General features: G+C 27.6%; 1 protein-coding gene across 9 annotated transcripts; it reads left to right on the top strand.

Moving 5' to 3' along the window:
- Nucleotides 1-893: 893 nt before the first annotated feature.
- LOC103577386 (alpha-1,3-mannosyl-glycoprotein 4-beta-N-acetylglucosaminyltransferase B) lies at nt 894-21505 on the top strand. Of its 9 annotated transcripts, XM_053739676.1 has the most exons (9): nt 930-1199; nt 17713-17818; nt 18083-19007; nt 19067-19197; nt 19270-19377; nt 19446-19639; nt 20372-20508; nt 20615-20730; nt 21162-21505. In XM_053739676.1, the coding sequence occupies exons 2-9, from the start codon at nt 17813-17815 to the stop codon at nt 21189-21191; spliced, it is 1647 nt and encodes a 548-aa protein (XP_053595651.1). In that variant the 5' UTR covers nt 930-1199; nt 17713-17812; the 3' UTR covers nt 21192-21505. The 9 variants fall into 9 exon arrangements, with proteins under 9 accessions (XP_053595649.1, XP_053595650.1, XP_053595651.1 ...); XM_053739674.1 differs by lacking the exon at nt 17713-17818 and having other exon boundaries at nt 894-1019; nt 18034-19007; XM_053739675.1 differs by lacking the exon at nt 17713-17818 and having other exon boundaries at nt 895-1019; nt 18094-19007.
- Nucleotides 21506-23119: the final 1614 nt, after the last annotated feature.

Raw genomic sequence — 23119 nt, forward strand, 5'->3', positions numbered from 1 at the left:
AAAGTTATCGGTTAAATACACTGGTCTTTTTTTGTAGAGCATTCAATTTCCTATAAAAACATGTATGATGATTTGGTTAAACCATCAATGAATAATGAGATATGGTCTTTTATATAAAGGACTAACGAAAAAATGGAAAACTGTGATGAGGAGGATCTTCCTATTAATATTAAGAGCTCAAATTTGGTGAGCATTTTCTAGAGGTGCCTGAGAACCAACTTTTCAATGTCGGAAGTTAAAAAAAAAAATATTCGATTTTTTTGAATCATCCTAATATATATATATATATATATATATATATATATATATATATATATATATATATATACACATTAACAACAATACTTGAGTTCTTGTGATATGGTTTGTATTTATAAGTAACCTTTATTTATTACATATTTTCTTTTGTTATTTGTTTATAACCATATTTACTGTCAACTATAGAACAGGGACTTATTTATGATTTTTATGCGTGTTTTGTTTAGGTTTTAAGTATTGTGCGACAGGAAACGTTCCAAGACCACTCAAACTGTATTTATATTTCTCTGAATACAAAATAAAGTTTCATCTGTCTATTTATTTAAACTTTCTTATACTCTAAATATATAATTTAATAAGTATGAGCCACGACGATTTATTATTTAAATTATTGACCAAATATTGATAAGATGCAATAAGTGTTGTAAGAACTTAATATATAATTTCAAATGAAATTCAAATGCGCGTTTGTTTATGCATTTCAGGTTCATTAATTAATTAACAGGTGGAGGCACCTGAGATCACGGAGGACATAACAGTATCTATTCTAGTAACCTTGGAATTCCAGTAGCCGGCATCAATTCACCAGGCTGTACGGCACCCCAATTATCCGGATCTTAAAGCAAGTATTCAAGCACCAATCATTTGACTCACATGAAAATTGGCTTTGTCTTTCACTTACATATTTTTAGTCCTCAGTAAAACAAAATGTTGTGGTTTAATGTTACGGTGATGAGGATCTCTGATAATACCGAGCATGAGTATAAATTGTGAAACAATATTTATACTAACGATTTGTCGCGGATTTAAATACTTCTTTTTCCATAACATAAATGAAGTACTAAAATAAAATAAAATATTCTTGTCAAATTTTCTATTCATGTTTGTGTTTAGGTATTTTTTTAAGGGATAATTCTTTCTTTATTTGAAAGCATTAAAAGGTAAATGACTCAACAACATCATGCTTAAAAAAACGATAGATTCTCATAGCTGTCTATATAAGAGATACACGTGCCTATAGCACTTTATCATAAAACTCGAATTTTATGAGATTTTTTAATTAGGGCGCAACAAATTCATGAATTGGACAATTTCGTACTTATTTTTTAATAGAAATTACGTGATAGCTTAAATTCTGTGATGATTTTTTTACCAAAATTATCGAACTTTTTGTTTTTGATTATAATGAGTAACTTGAAAATTATTATTAAAGATAATCTTAAAATATTAATGTCTACATCAATACTTTTCGTTGAACCACTTTTCAATAGAGCTCATAACTTTCTTTGTAACGATTAAGCGAGTATTTCTAAACTAAAATGATAGACATCGATATTCAAAAATTATTTTAACACTCAAATGACTGACCAATAATCTAAAACTAATTTATTTGTCTGGAATAGTCCATTCTCTGTTTAGAGTTCCAATTTGCATTCCCTAATTAAAAAATAATATTTCTGACGATTAAAAATTTAATCATCTTTAATCGTCATAATCGTCATAATTTTTTACATTTAACCGTCTCTAATCGCTACGTATTAAAATTTACAAATTAATTAAATAGGAAAATTTCCAATTCATTTAGCGAGTACTTAAAATTAAAATTAAGAGCTCCTCTTTGGTGAGAATTTGTTTTCCAACGTGTAGGGTAAGAGAACCAGTACTCAGCCCCTAACAAGTAGCCAGCCGGGACTATACTTTAACATTGGCTTAAAATATATATAGATATAATTTAACATAAGGTGGCTGGCTACTGGTTTGGGGCTGGGTACTGGTATTCTTACCCTACAATGATATTTTGACACAGGACTTGGAAAAAAAAATTGGTCTGTCAGTTGACCCTGTGAGCCAGCTCTAAAACTTCCCGCTGTTTTCGAGTCCAAGGAGCCCGAAAACATTGTTGTGAATGCATTTTCGAGCTCAAAAATACTTTGGTATGCCTTTGTTTTCGAAAAATAACGTTTTTTATCATTATTTCTCCAACGACATCTTTCGAACGAATTGACCGATTGAGACGGTTGAGGTGGCCATTGACGCGTTTTATTGAGTTCTAAAGCGGATCAGATTTTGAAATTGATTTATCTAGTCGTTTTTGAGAAATTTAAAAAATATTAAAAAAATTTGTTTTTAATTTTTTCGACAACCGTTTCTCTTGAACGAATGAACCGATTGTGATGGTTGAGGTGGCATTTGACGTGGCTCATAAAGTTTTAGAGCTGATTCGATTTTGGAATCAATCCATTAAGAACATAAAAAGTTATCTAAAAAAGAACATTTTTGAATAAATTTTATTTTTGAATCATCTTCGAAAGCACTCGACTGATCAAGCCCAATTTTTCACGGCGAACAAAAAATTTCCACAAGATAGTAAAAAAAAAGTCAAAGAAAACAAACGAATTGAAACTGGTTTTTTGTGGTCAAAAATTTTTTTTTTTACAGTTTTTGGAAATTTTTTGTTTTTTTTTTCTCTTTCCCTCACATTTACTGAGTAACCAACGCAAAAATGCTAGAAAAGTAAAAAAAAATTATTTTTTCATTTTGATTATGATTACACAATTGAAGGAATAAAACTTGTTCCTTTAATTGTTTGGCAAAACTTTGATCAATCACCCCTAACAAACGGTTCGATAGATCAATTTGAAAATTTACAGGGTTATTTAGGGTACCACTAAGCTAAAAAAGTCCCTGACAACATTAGTCTTTTCATCGATATTTACAGAGTAGCGATTGAGTTACTAAAAAACCAAAAAAAGTCATTTTTTGTACTTACTTTTAATGGATGTTAAAAATAAAAAATATTTTTTTTTCTTTTTTTTTTTTTTCTTCAGAAAATGATGAAAGGATCTTGTAGGGAATTTATTCCAGTTTTTAACGCCGCCCTCAAATTTACTGTGCGATTATTGGTACCTGAAATATCGATGATCAAAGCCAAAAGGTTCATTTTTTGTTTGAATGCTGATATCTCTGCGACAAATTGTCATACGAGGTTAAATAAAAAGCCAAATTGAAGCTGAACAAATGTGTTAAATGACCTATGTATTGGTTTAGTTGAAATAATTTTTCCGCAACCCGTGGACTCTCTTAAAGGCGAAATTTGAAAATTTTGTCTCGCGGTATTTCTTAAGTTTGTGCAATAGCTGAAGCTCTAAAAAATTTTGATGAAAATGCGCGGAAACTAGAGATTTCATGCTATAAAACGTTTTTTTCAAAATCCTGATGCGATTATTTTTTACGAAGTTAGAGTTTTGCAAAAATCGCAAAAAATTTCTAAAATTTTTCTGTTCCTTTGATATATGGTATGAGTGTATTATATAATTACTTAAAAAATATTGGCAATATATCCTGGAAATATTTTTAAAATAGTTTGGTGTTGATAAAAAATACAATCTATTTTGTACACGATAATTTTTTAAAATAATTTTTACAAGAGACAATAGTCTAATGTAAATAAATAAGTTCGACACGAGATATTCCTTTAATTTATGGCATGAGTGTATATATAGGGGGTTTTCCACGCCAAATCGACCACTTTTGACCTCGACCCCTTTCAATTTGGTTGAAAATTTTTTTTCCTTTTCTACCCCATTAAAGTCATTTTTCAAGAAATTTTTTTACCCAACCCAAAAAAAGTTATGAGTTTTCCAAAAATAAGGCTTTTATTTTTTTAAATAACTATAACTTCTTCAGAAATTGACCAATTGGGACATTTTTTTTTCAAAATTTTTGTCTTTGAATGTACTTTTCAGAAAAAAATACAAAAAAATTTTGAGATGATAAACTCTATGAAATTTTTGGCTTTTATGAGAAAAACCGCAATTTTCTTAAAGTTCGCCATTTTTTATTTTTTTTTTAATTTCTCAAAAAAAACTTCAATTAATTCTGTAATTTTTTCCGCCAACCCCAGAGTGGGCGGACTTTTCCTTCTATTTTTTTTTTTATCAATTGAAAAAAAAATTTTTGCCCAGTGGGGCTTATTTTACAAAACATCATTCTGGAAATTTTTGAGAATTTCTCGACGACTTCAGAGTTTGAAAAATTGAGACGAAAAAATTAATTGGAACTGGTAATCCTCGAAAGAATTTGGATTTTTTTTTAAAAAGTGAAAAAAACAATAGAAGATACCTATAAATAATTTTATTGTAATTTTTTTTTAAAATTACACCTGAAAACAAATCAAATGAAAAAAAAAAAAAAAAAAAAAAAAAAAAAATTGCCCTTTGGTTTATTTTTGACCAAGTCACGGCTTTCGAAAAATAAATCCAAGCCGTGACTTGGTCAAAAATATACCAAAGGGCAATTTTTTTTTTTCTATTTTCTTTGTTTTCCGGTGTAATTTTCAAAAAAAATTACAATAAAATTATTTATAAATATCTTCTATTTTTTTTTTCACTTTTTAAAAAAAAATCCAAATTCTTTCGAGAATTACCAGTTCCAATTAATTTTTTCGTCTCAATTTTTCAAACTCCGAAGTCGTCGAGAAATTCTCGAAAATTTCCAGGGTGATGTCTTGTAAAATAAGCCCAACTGGGCAAAAGTTTTTTTTTTCAATTGATAAAAAAAAATAGAAGGAAAAGTCCGCCCACTTTGGGATTGACGGGAAAAATTGCAGAATTAATTGAAGTTTTTTTTGAGAAATTAAAAAAAAAATTAAAAATAGTGAACTTAAGAAAAATGACGGTTTTTCTCAAATAAGCCAAAAATTTTATAGATTTTATTATCTTACCATTTTCTTTGATTTTTTTCTGAAAAGTACATTCAAAGACAAAAATTTTGAAAAAAAAAAAAAAAATGCCCCAATTGATCAATTTTTGAAGAAGATATAGCTATTTAAAAAAATAAAAGCCTTATTTTTGAAAAATTTATAACTTTTTTTGGGTTGAGTAAAAAAATTTAAAAATTTCCTGAAAAATGATTTTAATGGGGTAGAAAAGGAAAAAATTTTCAGCCAAATCGAAAGGGGTTGAGGTCAAAAGTGGTCGATTTGGCGTGGAATGCCACATATATATTAGGGTGATTAAAAAAATAACAAACCTTTTTTTCTTCTTGGAAACAGGTTCAAAAGTTTCATTTAGATGAAAAAAGACGCCTGTAATAATAAGAACTCTTCATATTAACATTAAAAGATTCCGCATTGCACTTTTCTATTTTCCATAAAAATAACATGGAAAAATTTTTTTTGCGTCTTCTGATTTTTATAACTAGCTAACGATGCATCATAGAAAAGATCAGCAGGCTCATTCTTGTAGAGAATTGAATGTTCTGGAAAAAAAGTCTCTTATCATTTTTTGATAAATCTATTTGTTCAAAGTTATTTGAGGTTGAAGTTGAATTTATAATAAATTTTGAGAACTATTTACTTTTTCTGCGAAACTATCAGACTTATCACCAAATATTACAGAACTTTTTTTGTAGAGATTTTCATTTCCTACAAATTATTACCTACACAGTTTTTTCGAATTCCACAATGTTTTCTAGTTATTTTCATTTTAATCTCGAGCTCTTAAAAATGATCAGAAGATTATTTTTTTTATAAGCTTGACATTAAAATACAAATAACTAGAAAACAATGTGGAATTCGAAAAAACTTTATGGGTAATAATTTGTAGGAAATAAAAATCTCTACAAAAAAGGTCCTATAATATTTGGTGATAACACGGAAAATAAAAAATAGTAGTGGCAACTCTCTGAGATAGTACTGAGTACTTTCTGTAAAAAAAAAAATTTCAGAAAGTACTGTATGCTATCTAGACTGTATCCTCTACTCTCTGAACAGTACTGGTTACTATCCCAGACAGCAACCACCAATAACTCATATAGTACACTCTTAGATAGTAGTCAGCGGCATCTGTAAAGTAACGAGTACTCTACCGGAAAGTATAGGCTTGTTTCTAAGATATTACAAGATACTATCTGCAGATAGCACGTGCGTCGATCTGTAGATGACAGTAGCTACTGCGCAAGACAGGACTGTATACTTTCTGAGATAGTAACCAGTACTTTCTTAAATAGTTTTCAGGAATGTCCAAGATAGTAAAAGTGAATTACGATTCTGAATTGATTATTTCACCAACGAAGCCGAATCAAAATCAATTAACATTAATTCAAGGAATGAAAACGTTATAGCTGATAATAACCTAAAAACTATTAAAAACAAATTGTGTAGAACAAATTTTTTTTAACATTCAATTTTATAAAACGATATTAATAATAAATTAACTAAATGGATGTAAGTTTTTTAACTTCCCGCTAAGAAAATCGACGATTTTCAAAAATTTCGGGAAGTTATTGTTTTCACCCCGATTTTCGAATATCGAGTTTTCATCAAATGTCGACGTTTTGAGGTCCTAGGAAGCTATTCTGACTATTTTCATTATTTTCATTCTATTGTCCGCGCGCGCGCGCGCGCGTGTGTGTGTGTGTGTGTGTGTGTGTGTGTGTGTGTGTGTGTGTGTGTGTGTGTGTGTGTGTGTGTGTGTGTGTGTGCGTGTGTGTGTGTGTGCGCGTGTATGTGTGTGTGCGCGCGCGTGTGTGTGTGCGTGTGTGTGTGTGTGTGTGTGTGTGTGTGTGTGTGTGTGTGTGTGTGTGTGTGTGTGTGTGTGTGTGTGTAAACTCTTTGTAATTTTTGAACTAATGAATCGATTTAAATGGTTGAGGTGGCAATCGAAAGAGCTTGTTGGCCATCAACTTTTCTGAACATTTCAGATTATTTGATCGAATAGACTCGAAAATATTTGCGAATTACAGAAAAAAAATTTTTTTTTTAGTTTTTTATTGATTTCTCAAAAACGACTTATACGATCGACTTCAAAATCTAATCAGCTCTAGAATTCAATAAAACGCGCCGATTGCCACGTCAACTATCAAAATCGATTGATTACTTCAAAAGATATCGGCGTTGAAAAGTTAAAAAAATAACATTTTATGTTATTTTTTCCAGATAAATCATAATATAACGTACTAAAATGTGCCTGATATCATACCACCTCATCTATTTTATGGTTTCTTTTGATCATATAATGTCATCAAACTTGGTTTTTAGTTTAAATCATATTATCAACAAAAAAATCGATAAAACGTAGTTTTTAATATTTTTATCGGATATTTCATATTTTATTGTTTCTTACATGAGTCAAAACTTATTTAAATCTTGATTTTGATCCCTGACATTGATTTCTGCCTCAATTCACTTATTTTACTGAACATAATCAGGAACTAAATTTTAAAAACCGCTTTATTGATGATTTTCGATTCTTAAATTTTCAAACTTCAGCATAACAGGTAACTTGTTAGAGCTTGAAAAGATCGTAAAAAAACAATTGCATGTGATAGCATTTTCGAGCTCGAAGAGCTCGAAAATATATCTACACTAATGTTTTCGAGCTCTTTGAGGTCGAAAACAGCGGGAAGTTTTGGGGCTGGCCCGCAGGGTCAACCGACGCCCAGATTTTTTTTTTTTTGTAATGCAGCTTATTTTTTATTGTTTTAATTTTCAAAGATTTATTCAGCTATTTTATTATTTTTTTATTTTCTACAGGTAAATTTTCTTTTCAAAAAAGAAAAATTTTAAACCTCACAATTTTTTAATCTAAATAACAAAACTTGTAATTAATAAAAAAAACTATAAAAAAAAACATCGGGTGAAAATAGAGCATATAAGTAGGAAGGGAGATTTTTAAAATAAATTTTTCAAGGGAAATTAGTATATTATAACTTTATTAGTAAGTTTATTATGAAAAAACCAAAATTATAAGTACGTAAAACAATCGACATGAAAATATAATATATAAGACTGTTGGATAAAAAATTAATATTTATAATTGTGGTTAATAATTTTATAGAAAAGAACGGCATATTTGTGTTTATTATAGTCTTTTTTATATTTTTCTTTTATTAATTACACGTTTTGTTATTCAGATTGAAAAATTGTCAGGTTTGAAATTTTTCTTTTTTGAAAAGAAAATTTACCTGTAGAAAATAAAAAAATAGCTGCATAAATCTTTGAAAATTAAAACAATAAAAAATAAGCTGCATTACAAAAAAAAACTTACATCCATTTAATTAATTTATTATTAATATCGTTTTATAAAATTGATTGTTAAAAAAAATTTGTTCGACACAATTAGTTTTCAATAGTTTGTAGGTTATTATTAGCTATTACGTTTTCATTCCTTGAATTAATGTTAATTGATTTTGATTCGGACCAACGACAAAATAACCGAAGGATAAAATAACCGAACGACAAAATCACCTACGATAAAATAACTGTAATATTTAAATTCCCGCGTATAATTTTTCATCGATACATTTTTCTGTTATCGATAAAGTAAGAAATTTTAAGCAGCTGCCTTCTGTGATCTTAGGTTTAAGTTACATGTCTTCATCCTACAATGTTTATTTCTATTCATCTTTTGAATGGAGTAAAGCAATTATTTTACAATGCCGATTAAATTTGTATTATCTCAAAAAAATCAAAAACAACTCTGTCTTGATGGTTATTTTTTTAATAAGAAGCAAGTTAATAAAAAAAGTATCACATGGCGTTGTGTATTATATCATACAAAATCATGTCCGGCAGTAGTTCATACGGACAGCGAAAAGCGTTCAGGTTAGTTTTATGTGAGCAATTCAATTTCTTCACAATCGAAGTATTAATTTTTTTCTTATACATTTCTTATATATATATATATATATATATATATATATATATATATATATATATATATATATTGTAACATGATGAAAAATTCGACATCGACTCGTAGTCTGGAATCATTTGAATATAATAAATAGTTACTCGATGAGCAATTCTAGTGATATCTAGAATCAAAAATTTCGACTTCGACCGAGAAATTGATCCAACGCATGGATTGAAACGAAAGATCCGAGATAGATTTCGTACTGAACAGCCACGTTTCGGTATTTTGAACAATTCGACCCGACCTAACGAACAGTTTCGATTCCGTCTCTTGAACGACGCGATTTATGACTTTAAAAAACAATCTGAGTTTGATCGACGAACAATTACTCGCGAGAAATAATTTAAAACCGAGAATAACCATTTTCGTGAACAAGTTAACAAGCCGAAGCCTCGGCGCGAAAAATAAACAAAGTGTACGACCGAGTTTCGATAAACAAGTGAAGTGCTTTTTTCTAATATTAATTAAATAATTAAATACGCGTAATAATGGTATGATAGTGCAATTCAACACGTGACCAAAATAAAATATTATTCCTATTTTATTCTATTTCATTCGAGCAATTCTGAGAATTACGGATTATCTGTTTCTCATTCGCAACGGCAGTCTTATAGCCTCGCCTTGTGAGAATACTCTGACGTCACTAGTCAAGTATTCTGTAGTACGTACGTTGTCTGTGTGTAAAAAAAAATAATATAAGTTTATTGTATTTCGTCAACGGAGTGTTTTTTTTAGTACAAACTGATTGTGTTTCGTTCAATTACAACTTTTGCAAGCAATTTTTTTTTGTTTATATCGAGTCAAGCCGACAACGGCAATTTATATTTTGTTTGTAATCGATACTTTTTGTGATACCAATCGATTATTTTGTTTGTTTAATATGCGATTAATCATTTTTGTTTAATTCTGATCAATCATTTATCGTAATCTTAAGTGCCTGACCTTTCCCTGATCTGCCACCCTGAGCCGATTTATTTTTGATAATTGTTCATTTGGTGATTATTGAATCACCTGGCATCCAACTTTAAAAATTTTTGAACAAGGTTGCAAAATCAAAAGTGTACTCGGAGATCACTCCGGTAGATCCCCCGTGGTGAAAAACTCTTTACAATATACACTCATGCCATAAATTAAAGGAACAGAAAAATTTTAGAAATTTTTTAGTGATTTTTGTAAGGCTGTAACTTCGTGAAAAATAATCGTATCGGAAAATAAAAAAGGCATTTTGTAGCTTGAAATCTCTAGTTTCGACGCATTTTTACCAAATTTTTTTTTGTACCTTTAGCCATTGTGCAAATATGAGAAATACCGCGAGACAGAAATTTTCTAAATTTTTTCTTTTCTTTGAGAGAGTCCATGGGCTGCAAAAAAATTTTTTCAGCTACACCAATGCATGGGCCAGTTAGCAAATTTAATCAGCTTTAATTTGCATCTTTTTGAGATTCGTACGATAACTTGTCGTCGAAATATCAGCCGTCAAACGAAAAATGATCCTTTTGGATTTGATCATCGATATTTCAGGTACTAATGAGCGTACAGTAAATTGAAGGGCGGCGTTGAAAACTTGAATAAATTCTCTACAAGAGTCTCTCATCATTTTTTGAAAAAAAAAAAAAAAAATTTTTTTTTAATTTTAAACTTTAATTAGAAGAAAGTACAAAAAATAATTTTTTTTGGTTTTTTAGTAAATCAACCGCTACTTTGCAAATATTGATAATAAAAATAATGTTGCCAGGGACTTTTTTAGCTTAATGTGCCCCCAATAACCCTGCAAATTTTTAAATTGATCCATCAAGCCGTTTTTCGGGGTGGATTGATCAAAGTTTTGCAAAACAATTAAAGGAACAAAACTTGTTCATTTAATTGTATAATCATAACAAAAATGAAAAAATACAACACAATAGAACAAGTTGCAATTTTTTTTTTAATTTTTTTCGACATTTTTTGTAAATTTTTTTTTTTTGCTTTTTCTTGCATTTGATGAGTAACGAATGCAAAAATTTAAGAAAAGTCAAAAAAAAACATTTTTTCATTTTTTGTACTTTCTTCTAATTAAAGTTTAAAATTAAAAAAAAATTTTTTTTTTTTTTTCAAAAAATGATGAGAGACTCTTGTAGAGAATTTATTCAAGTTTTCAACGCCGCCCTTCAATTTACTGTACGCTCATTAGTACCTGAAATATCGATGATCAAATCCAAAAGGATCATTTTTCGTTTGACGGCTGATATTTCGACGACAAGTTATCGTACGAATCTCAAAAAAATGCAAATTAAAGCTGATTAAATTTGCTAACTGGCCCATGCATTGGTGTAGCTGAAAAAATTTTTTTGCAGCCCGTGGACTCTCTCAAAGAAAAGAAAAAATTTAGAAAATTTCTGTCTCGCGGTATTTCTCATATTTGCACAATGGCTAAAGGTACAAAAAAAAATTTGGTAAAAATGCGTCGAAACTAGAGATTTCAAGCTACAAAATGCCTTTTTTATTTTCCGATACGATTATTTTTCACGAAGTTACAGCCTTACAAAAATCACTAAAAAATTTCTAAAATTTTTCTGTTCCTTTAATTTATGGCATGAGTGTATATACATATTTAAATTTTTTAACGAATGGTATTTTTGAACCCTACTCAACTATTTATGATAGGTTGTGTTAAAATTCCTTAAAAAATCGACCATGAGGACAAATACGATAGTTAGATTTTAGAAAAATCTACCTAAAAATAAACAGGATCATTGTTATCAATTCCAATAAAAATTTTTTTTTTTAAAATGTCAGATGTCGGTCAACTTCAGGATTATTTTTAAGAATACGAAAATATAAATAACATTAATATTTAGTTTTGACATTAATTAAATTTGCATCAAGTATTAAATGCTATAGTCTAATCAATCTGAGCTATTCTACACAAAACATATTTTTTTTTTATCTTTAATATATTACACATAGTAGTTTATTATTATGATGTCAATTATGCTATTATTATTATTATTATTATTATTATTATTATTATTATTATTATTATTATTATCATTATTATTATTATTATTATTATTATTATTATTATTATTATTATTTTTATTATTATTATTATTATTATTATTATTATTATTATTATTATTATTATTGTTATGATTGTTGTTTTTGTTGTTGTTGTATAACTTATATTAGATCATTTTTTCTTATCATATATTTTGAATAAACACAGACGACAACAATGAAAAGTAAATACAAAAAAAAAGGTTAAATGTATTACACCACATGGCTCGGAATACATGTATATACGTTAGGGTGCTCCGTTTCAAACGAACATTTTTTTTTCTTCACTCCCCATTGAAAATCTCGTTCTATATGTTAAAATAAAAATTTTGGCCAATTTTGAGTTCAATATTAATATTAACCACTGGAACAACGTCGTCGAAGTTTTTCCATGCTAAAAGCACGTAAATTTAGTTTTTTTATTTTTCAATGAAGAAAACTCAGCCCTACATTTTTTATGTATCGTATCGGTCTAAAGTTTTTTTTGAAGAGAATTGTATGCTCTGTAAAAAAGCCAGTATCTGCTTAACCCTAGCTTTTCTGTGAGTCTTTAATGTCAAATTTTATATCAAATTGATGGATTTTTGCTGTTAACTCATGAACAGTCGAGTTTAGAGAAAAAAAGTGCATGACCTTTTTTGTAGGGAATTTAGTTTTCTTTAAAAAAGTTTCAATAAGTTATATCTGTAAAACTACTATTTTAAAAAATACATGAACTTGAAGTGATTTAAATTTCAAATTTTAGCAAAATTTCGAGATTAATTGTTTTATAATTAAATAATATTCATATTGTTCGTCTAATTTTATTTATTACTTAGCTAAGAAAAAAAATTTTTTTAAGACATTCAAAATTAAGTATTTACAATCTATTTTTGAAATGAATTCGAAATAAAATGGGTTTTTAAACTCATTTGGATCAATATTTCAGAGTATTTTTTATATTTTATATATTTATGTATTAATCCTCATCTTTCATTAATTACTGATAGCACATTAATTATTAAATCAAAATAATCATCAATTGAAACGAAAATGATAGCTTACTTACATACAATTTTGGCAGTCTAATGATTTTATATAATAAAATATGATTTTTATGTCAGTCTTTTAATGATTAAGCAGCGCTTATTAGTTTTTAAACTATCGCTACAGCTGTATAAAATCATTAGCTATCATTTTCGTTTCAATTGATGATTATTTTGATTTAATAATTAATGTGCTATCAGTAATTAATGAAAGATGAGGATTAATACATAAATATATAAAATATAAAAAATACTCTGAAATATTGATCCAAATGAGTTTAAAAACCCATTTTATTTCGAATTCATTTCAAAAATAGATTGTAAATACTTAATTTTGAATGTCTTAAAAAAATTTTTTTTCTTAGCTAAGTAATAAATAAAATTAGACGAACAATATGAATATTATTTAATTATAAAACAATTAATCTCGAAATTTTGCTAAAATTTGAAATTTAAATCACTTCAAGTTCATGTATTTTTTAAAATAGTAGTTTTACAGATATAACTTATTGAAACTTTTTTAAAGAAAACTAAATTCCCTACAAAAAAGGTCATGCACTTTTTTTCTCTAAACTCGACTGTTCATGAGTTAACAGCAAAAATCCATCAATTTGATATAAAATTTCACATTAAAGACTCACAGAAAAGCTAGGGTTAAGCAGATACTGGCTTTTTTACAGAGCATACAATTCTCTTCAAAAAAAACTTTAGACCGATACGATACATAAAAAATGTAGGGCTGAGTTTTCTTCATTGAAAAATAAAAAAACTAAATTTACGTGCTTTTAGCATGGAAAAACTTCGACGACGTTGTTCCAGTGGTTAATATTAATATTGAACTCAAAATTGGCCAAAATTTTTATTTTAACATATAGAACGAGATTTTCAATGGGGAGTGATGAAAAAAAAATGTTCGTTTGAAACGGAGCACCCTAATATACGTATATAATAGGGTGTTTTAAAAAATAACAAATTATGTTTTTCTTCTCGGAAACAGGTTCAAAAATTTCATTTAGGTACAAAAATACGCCTGTGAAAATTAGAGCTCTTACTATTAACATTAAGAGGTTCCGCATCGCATTTTTCTATTTTCCAGAAGAATAACAGGAACAATTTTTTTTGGAAAAATCTACTGACTCAATTTTGTAAAGAATTGAATGCTCTACAAAAAAAGTCTCTTATCATTTTTTGATAAATCCATCTGTTCAAAATTGATTTGAGCTTGAATTTGAATTTATATTAAATTTCCAGATGTCTTCACTTTTCCGGCGCAACTATAAGAAATCACAAAATATCAAAGAACCTTTTTTGTAGATAATAAAATTGATTTTTAATATCCGTATAGCTCTTGCAATTTTGAACGATAAAATTGATTATAACTATTGATCGCATCGACTGACGATAAAATTATTAGAAGATTCGTAATCTACGGTGCAAAATACATGAAACCACATAAAATAAAACCGAAACGTCTAAAAGTCAAACTTTGGATTGAGTTGTTAAATACTAATTTTCGCCATGTAGCACTATATTGTTTTTCTAACTTAAAAAATAAAATCTATGAAATTTTTACTCAAATCAAATCGTGATCTATTTTTGCTAGAAAGCATCTGCAGTTTATCAATATCTTCACCGTTTAAATTATTAGTTTTTATTTTTTCCTTATCTATATTACCAAGTAATTTCGAGTTTTTTTATTTTTATATTTTGGCAAATGATTGGTTTCTGGTTAGTGAAAATTATAAATCACGTTTGCACAAGTTCTGTCAAAGTTTGTTTCATAAACAAATTTCAACGCTATGCATTTATAATGATCATCAACTCGGAGTTGATATTTTGAACCTGTAATGTGCTTACTTTTATGCTAATCAATAATAAGCACACAGTTTTTGTAACTTTTTGAAGAATACGACCTAAATACTTTGGTCTAACTGGTTTTTAACCTTTTACACGGAGAAAAACAAACAGTAATAATTGCTGCGCAGAACATCAATCCAGTCAATGAGCGTGTTTGGGCGAAAGATTAAGTATAGTAAAAGCATATTTTACTTATATTTATTCAATTGACTGGATGAAATGAAAGAAAATAAAAAAACCTAATTTAATAAAAGTTAGTAAATAATATAAGGTAAAAGACCTAGAACCCGATCAGGGAACGTATTCGATCACTCCATCTATTTGTATTTCTATATTTAGTAAAATTTAGTAAATATAGATATACAAATACATGAGTGATCGGGTACTGGGTCTCTTACCTTAATAGATCACTCTGAAAAATGCGTTAATTGTACAGTTAAAGAAACTGTAAATATAATATATAATATATTCTCGTGATTATTTAATATTACCAAACTGTCATAGCATGAAGTATGATAAATCATTTTTAATGTGCGCAATTAGAATATGGAATGAATTACCTAGTACTTGTACACAAAAGCCTACATTTAATGAATTTAGGAAAGCGTGCTATGATTATTTCTTGAATAAGATGACAAATTAATTAATGATGAATGAAATGATTATATGATTACGCATTAAAAAAAAAAAGGAAAATTATTTATACATTTACAATATACTTATACTTTAAAACAATTGTATTAATATCTTTTGTCTAACCACTATATATACTATTATATAAAATTATGTATTTTGGATGGCCGCAAAGAGTTACGACTCCATGGCCAATTAAATAAATAAATAATAAATAATAATAATAATATAACAAATTAATTATTAGTTATGTTAAATAAGAAATATTCTTGCTAATAAAAGAAATAATCAAAAAATTATTAATAGAAAATGAACATCGCTGAAATCAAAAACAATAATTATCATTCTCAAGTCTATTCTCAATTAACAGAAGTTTTTTTTAGATATAGATTATCCGCATTCTACATCGGTTTACTTACAATATTTTCATTCTAAATAGTTCATATTTATTACATTATAGACTACAAAGCAATTCCATACATCGTAAAGAAATAAGTGATTGTCAGCTTTAAATAATTAAATGAAATGCCTTTAATGCAACACTCTTAGTTTGAACAAAAAATATTATTCAAATAATTTGTGCATGAAAACAGAAAATGTATTTTAAAAGAAGAGTAAAAAAAAAAATTTAATTCGAGAAATCCAAGTTAAAGCATAAAAAATTGCACCTGGCAACCAGAATGGAAAGTAGATTTCTCAAATAAATTTTTAAAAATTTTGAATCCTGATAAAAATAGTAACATTTATTATGAAAGAAAATAAAGTTAGAGACGTCATAAAAATGTCATTGACGCATAACGTTAAGATTGTTCGGACAATACCCCGTAAATCAAAATAAAATCTAAATTTTTTTCTCTAAAAATTGAAAATGTTATTATATGAATTCATTATTTGAATTTAGACTGTACTTATCATTATTTTCGAACGGATTAATTTAATTAATATTAATAAAAAATAAAATACTTTTGAATCAAGTATTTTTTTTCATAATGTAGATCTGACAACGTCGCTTTGAATAGTTGTTCACGTTGATCTAGCTGGAGTGTTCAGTTGAATTTTATTTATTTTGAAGAGTAAAAAGTATTTTATTTAATTATTGATTTATCGAATAAAAATGCGTAATGCAAATCAATTCAGACACAATGGACGATTCGCAAGGAAAAGTATAGTTGCTTGGAGAAAAAATATAAGTGAAAGCTTGAAACGATTCCACGCTGAGTATAAAAATTCAGGCGTACAATTGCCAAATGGGCGACGAATCGTTGATTCTGATAATCTAAATATCAATCTTACTTTAAAATAAATGATGTTATTGTTGATTCGCACGTATAAAAGCTATAAAGCTTATAATATCAACGTTCATTTTTAATTTATTGCTTTTATATTAATTTAAAAAATTTATAATAAATTAAAAATGAGTAATAGAAATTATTTTTACTGACTCAATATTATTTTACTCCTGCCTATTATGTGTAATATTTTGTATTAATAGGTTAAAAATTATTTGTTTAATTTTTTCAGATTACCGCAATTACAAATTTAAAAATAAAATAAAAAATTTTCATTAAATATAATATGCATCTGCAGAAATAATCGCTTATGTTTTTAATTTTAAAAGTTAGCGCGTTTTATTTCTTGCGACGTTGCCGCACTTATCTGAATCACGTGAATAGATTATTTTTCATCATGGCGGGTGGATTTTTTTGTGAATTTTCTTTGCTTCTTATTAAAATATTTTAAAAATCATTCGTCAGAACACTTTTTAACTATTTTTAACGTATTCTACGATAGTTAATTAATAAAGAGAAAAGTTTTTTTTTTTTTATCTTTATAAGGAGCAACTACATAACTCGAAACAAGGGTATTTCCTCTACGTTTCCTATACTCTGTGTGTTAAAATTACGATATTTCAATAATTAATAACTTAAAAACTATTCGTCAGATGTACCTAAAAAAATTAAATTATACGTATTTGATATTAATTAATAACATACCAAAAATTCAGATTTTTATCTAAATGTCGCAGTAATGTCCGAACAACCTTAACTGTACACATGCTTTTGAAATATTATATAAATCAAAAGACACATTTGTCATCAAAGTTATCGAAATATTATTTAAACTATATTTCATAAATTACATCATACAAATTCAAAAATTATCAGAGTTTAAAGCTGCAGAAATTTTTTTTTGTGTATTATTTCAAGGTCATAAAATTAATGATAATAATAGTTGAAGTTATAAAATAAGTAGCGAAATTAAAAGTTTATCCAACGAGGATTCAGTTGCTCTCAACAGAAATAGGCTATGACGGTTGGTTTATAAGTTATTTTCAACAATAATATAAATGTTACATAATCTACGCCGGCGAAGCTGCGGGTGACAGCTAATATATATATATATATATATATATATATATATATATATATATATATATATATATATATACATATATTATCTGTGTGCATGTGGCTTTGTGTATATATATTCGAAAATCCACTTTAAAAGTAACAAATGTTTTATTGAAGCTTCATTTATGTACTCCAAAAATCGATTCTTAAAATATTTCATTCAAAGTTTAAAAACAGTGAAAATGTAAAGAGGAGGGAAATGATAGCTCGAATTATAAACGTGACACCAGTTAAAAAACGGTTTATTATCGTATTATTAGTAATATTAATTCCATACGTGATTTTGAGTGTTGTTTCATTTCCGGATGTAACGGAAGAGACTATATTGCAAAATAAAATAGCTGAATTACAAGTTAAATTAGAAAATTTACAAACCAAGCATATATCCTCTCAAGAAGATGTCAATTTATTAACTCATCATTTGCTATCTTTAAGTAAAAGTGCCCAAAGCCTTCCGAATTTCCAATTACTAATTAATAATGAAGATTTGAATACAACTGCTGTCAAATTGCCATCAATTTATAGTTTTTTGCCCCATTTTCTCAATGATCCGAATAGTTTAAGACCAGCTTTTCTTCAGAGTAAAGGGAGAATAGGAGTGAACATGATTCTCGGCATTCCTACAGTGAGAAGAGATGTCCAAAATTATTTACTAGCAACTTTAAAAAATTTGGTTGAATGTATGGATTCTAATGAAGCTTCAGATACACTAATTATTGTATTTGTAGCCGAAATAGATGTTGATTACGTCTCTTATGTTGCTAAACAAATTGAAATTCAATTTCCACGCGAATCTGAGAGTGGTCTTATAGAGATAATATCACCATCACCATCGTACTATCCTGATTTTTCCAAAGTAAGAGATACTCTTGGGGATAGTCATCAACGTGTTGTTTGGAGATCGAAACAAAATTTAGATTTTGCATTTTTAATGTCTTATGCTCACTCCAAAGGAACTTTCTACATTCAATTAGAAGATGATATCTTAGCAAAAAAAAACTTCATTACAATAATGAAATCATATGCACTACAGAAAATAAGCCGCAAAGAAAATTGGTTTATTCTCGATTTTTGTCAACTAGGGTTTATCGGTATAGTTATAAAATTTAATTTAAAAATTGAAAAGTTATTTATAATTATTTTTTTTCAGGTAAACTATTCAAATGTGTGGACTTACCTTGGTTAATTCAATTTTTCCTCATGTTTTACAGTGACAAGCCTGTTGATTGGTTACTAGATCATTTAATATCGACTAAAATCTGTAGCTTGGATAAAGACAGTGTAAGTACAGAACTATAATTTTAAAATAAATATTTTATTTTTGGCTTTAAGAATATTTATTTTTAAATATAGAAAAATTGTAAAATGGCGAAAGCAGAATTATGGTTACATTATAAGCCTTCCTTATTTCAACACATAGGCATCCATTCTTCCTTGAAGGGAAAAATGCAAAAATTGAAGGTAAATTATAGGCGTATTTAATGATTATCTATTGATAATCTACATTTTCAATAAAATTTTCATTTAAGGATAAACAGTTTGGTAAATCAACACTCTTTTATGCTCACGATAACCCTCGTGCGGTAGTTGAATCTGAAATCAAAGTTTATAAACACTATACTTTGGATAAAGCATACAGAGGTGAATCATTTTACTGGGGCCTTCTACCTCAAGCAGGAGATCATCTTAAATTTAAATTTGTACATCCTATATATATAAAGAAGTAAGTCAGTGATTATAATTGAGTTATTTGATATAAATATTTTTTCAAAGATACAAATTTCATCAATCTACTGCTGTAGGTCTACCCAGGCAGTACGATTAAACATGTCTTTTTAAACTTAAGCCAAATATTTCTGAATTTTCAAAAAACGCTTAATCCTTATCAGCCATATTTCTGACATCAATCATAACGGATACAAAGAGTCTATAGTACCCTAGCGTCTTTAATCAGCTGTAGGAATAAAACAACTTAATATTTTTACGTTCAATTTTATAAAGATTATACGAACTTGTATTGACTTTTGGTTTAAACTTTAATTATGAGTAATACAAAAATAGTTATGACAAAAAAAAAAATACTGAGAAAAGGACTTAATAGAAAATTTCCCATTTCGAAATATAAGTATTAAGTTGTGAAAGAATAAATTTGATGGTCCATTTTTATCCTATGGATAATTGATGAATGAGAAGCATTATTTGTAATGTCAGTCATTACTGAACAAATTTATAGCGTCAAAAGACCAAATTTTCTCTCGGTAAAGATTTTATGAGCTGTCTACACGTTAAGAGATATAACTAAAATTTGATGGTTATTACATTTAATGAGATTTGCACTTTATTTTATTTTTATAAATAAAATTTTATTTATTAAAAACCGGATGATTTTTTTTTACACCTATATTTGTTTTAACACTCATAAATATTTTATTTGATTTTATTTTTAAAATTATAGATACCTATTCAAAAGTGGTAACGTGGAACATCCATTAGATAAATTTTACAATACTACAGTTGAGATTTTACCAGAGTTTCAAAATTTTGAGAATTACAAGAACTACACTATGACAGAAGATGGATATACTCTAATAGGTAATATTGCCATTAATGCAGTTACAATATTGCGTTTCCTGGCTTTGGGATATTGATATTTATTACTTTTACATATTTGACAATCAATTTTTTTCACTTGTTATAGGTGAATTTGATAGCAATGGAATCGCCCAAGGAACGCTTGGTTATAATTTAGGAAAAGTAAGGGAGTTCCGATTTACGGTTCACAGTGAAAGTGGAAATTGGGCGATTCTGTCTGAGGTTTGTCTCCTATTCATTCAATTTTTATTGAACAGTCATCATTGATAACCCTGATTAAACAAAACGATTTGTGACAATTTAAAACGATTAAAAATTTAATCATCATTAATCGTCATAATCGTCATGGTTTTTCACATTTAATCGTCTCTAATCGTCAAAAGACGATTTATTATTTTACGATTAAAAACGGTTAATGACGATTAAAATTTCAAATCGTCTTTAATCGTAAAATAATATTGCATTTTCTAGTTCCACATGAAGATTTAAGACGATTCATAACGATTTGAAATTTTTAATCGTCATGAATCATTAATTGACGATTCATGATGATTTAAAACGATTAAAACAGTGTTTTAATCGTCACAAATTGTTTTGTTTAATCAGGGAATATATTGATTATTTAATGACACATAATTTTTTCATTCCAATAGATTCATATTTTAGAAGATGAACAAAGATGATACGTTGCGTAATTCGGAAATCCTTAAGTATGTATGAATCTTTACTGGGTACTACCATTTCGATCGGCATTATAGAATTTTACGTTTAATTAGTTGATTACTGTCATGTGTTAAAATTATCCTCATATGTCACGAAAAACTAATTTATTAAGATAATAATACTAAGAATTACTACGTTTGTAATTTGGAATGTTTCTAAATTAAAAAAGACAGGTGTTAAAAATGTATATCAATTGTTGGCTATTAAAAAATTATTCGTGTTGTTAAAACTACCTAAATAAATTAAGCGAGTCAATAAATTTTTTAAATTTAAAGCTCTTATAAATATTTCATTTCTTAAAGAAATTGTTGTATATAAAAATAAAAAAAAAAAAGTATTTAGCTCAAAGCATCAGATTTTTTATTATATCCTCCAATAAACTTTTTCACTGACTGTCATAAAAATTATTAAACGCAAAACCTACATTTTGCAACGGTTACATTTTTAAATTATTAATTTGATTTTTTTATTTCTTATTTTTAGTTTAATTTTTTTTCTTAATTATCCCGCCTTTTTGTCATCGATGTCGCTCTTGTTTTCAATCCTATTGTTAGGCTAGTGCTGTTGCCAGTTGGAGAGAAATAAGGAAAATATAATAACAATAGTAAAAATAAAAATGGCAGCTAAATTTTTCGTGAATGACAAGTTTTTAAGTTTTTGTTAATTACAATTAAATCAGAAAGAGTTGGATAGTGATTAACGAAAGGGTTCTTGTAGTCACCCAACTAAAGCTAATAAAAAAAAATAGATCTGTAAGCCGTTTTACTCGGGAGTTATGGTGATCACAAGAAATCCGTTATTTGATTGGCATCAGGGCTTCTCTCTACTAAATTATTTATTTTAAAAATATATTAAGAAATCAACTTTATGTTGCATTATAATTATTCCTTAATAAATTCTCTATATGGTGATATAAGTTTCAACCTATTTTAATATACTCTTCAATGTACTTGGTGTGCTTACAAAATAGTAAGAAAAAAGAACATGTTTTGATTTTATTAGAAATTAATTTTGCCTGAGCGCTTGTAGTAACGCACACCAAGTACATTGAAATTTTGTTATACAATATAAAATTTTATGAAAATGTTTACCATAACTTTGAATCATATTAGGTACTTGGTATCTTCTCGATTTGACTTTTTTTTTGTAAAAAATAATTTTTTTTTACTTTTAAAAAGTTGTAAACGTGTACTTGGCACGACATTATACAGAGAGTCTGTTTTTGGTAGGATTTTATTATCGCCAAGAAAAATTTAACGGAAAGAGATTTTAATGTGAAATGTATAAGTTATTAAGACTTGAAACCATAAAAGATGCGCGTTTCTACATTAAAAAAAATTTTCAATGCTTTAAAAGTATCATAAAACAGCAACAATGTCAAGTTTAAGAAGCAAAGTTGAGGCCTATCAAGTAGGGCTGTACAATTTAGCCGGCTAAAAAAGTTAGCTAAATTAATTAGCTAACTAACCGATCAGCTTAGCTAATTTAACCGGTTAACTAAATTAGCTTAGCTAATTAGCTGGCGGCTTAACCGGTTAATCTAGCTTAGCTCAGCTAATCAGCTAACGGCTAATTTTTTTTTAAGCTATTTAACGATTTTTTATTAACAGACAGGTTCAAAAAATAATATTAATGTTTTTTTTTTAACAAATAAAATGACAACAGAATAATTTATTAGTTTAATTAATATTTTACAATTTTTTATTTATAAAAATGGCTTTTAAATTAATTGCTAAATTTTTTTTCAGTAATATCTCTATTTTGGTAGAGGAAAATTAATAAATTTGCATTTTCGGGAAGCAAGCAGTTCCGTTTAGAACTTAGAATATTTCCAGCTATAGAGAAAACTTTTTCAGTGGGTGTGCTTGATGCTGGAACAGCTGAAAAT

Source organism: Microplitis demolitor, chromosome 5 (assembly GCF_026212275.2).
Source record: "Microplitis demolitor isolate Queensland-Clemson2020A chromosome 5, iyMicDemo2.1a, whole genome shotgun sequence".
Lineage (NCBI taxonomy): Eukaryota > Metazoa > Arthropoda > Insecta > Hymenoptera > Braconidae > Microplitis > Microplitis demolitor.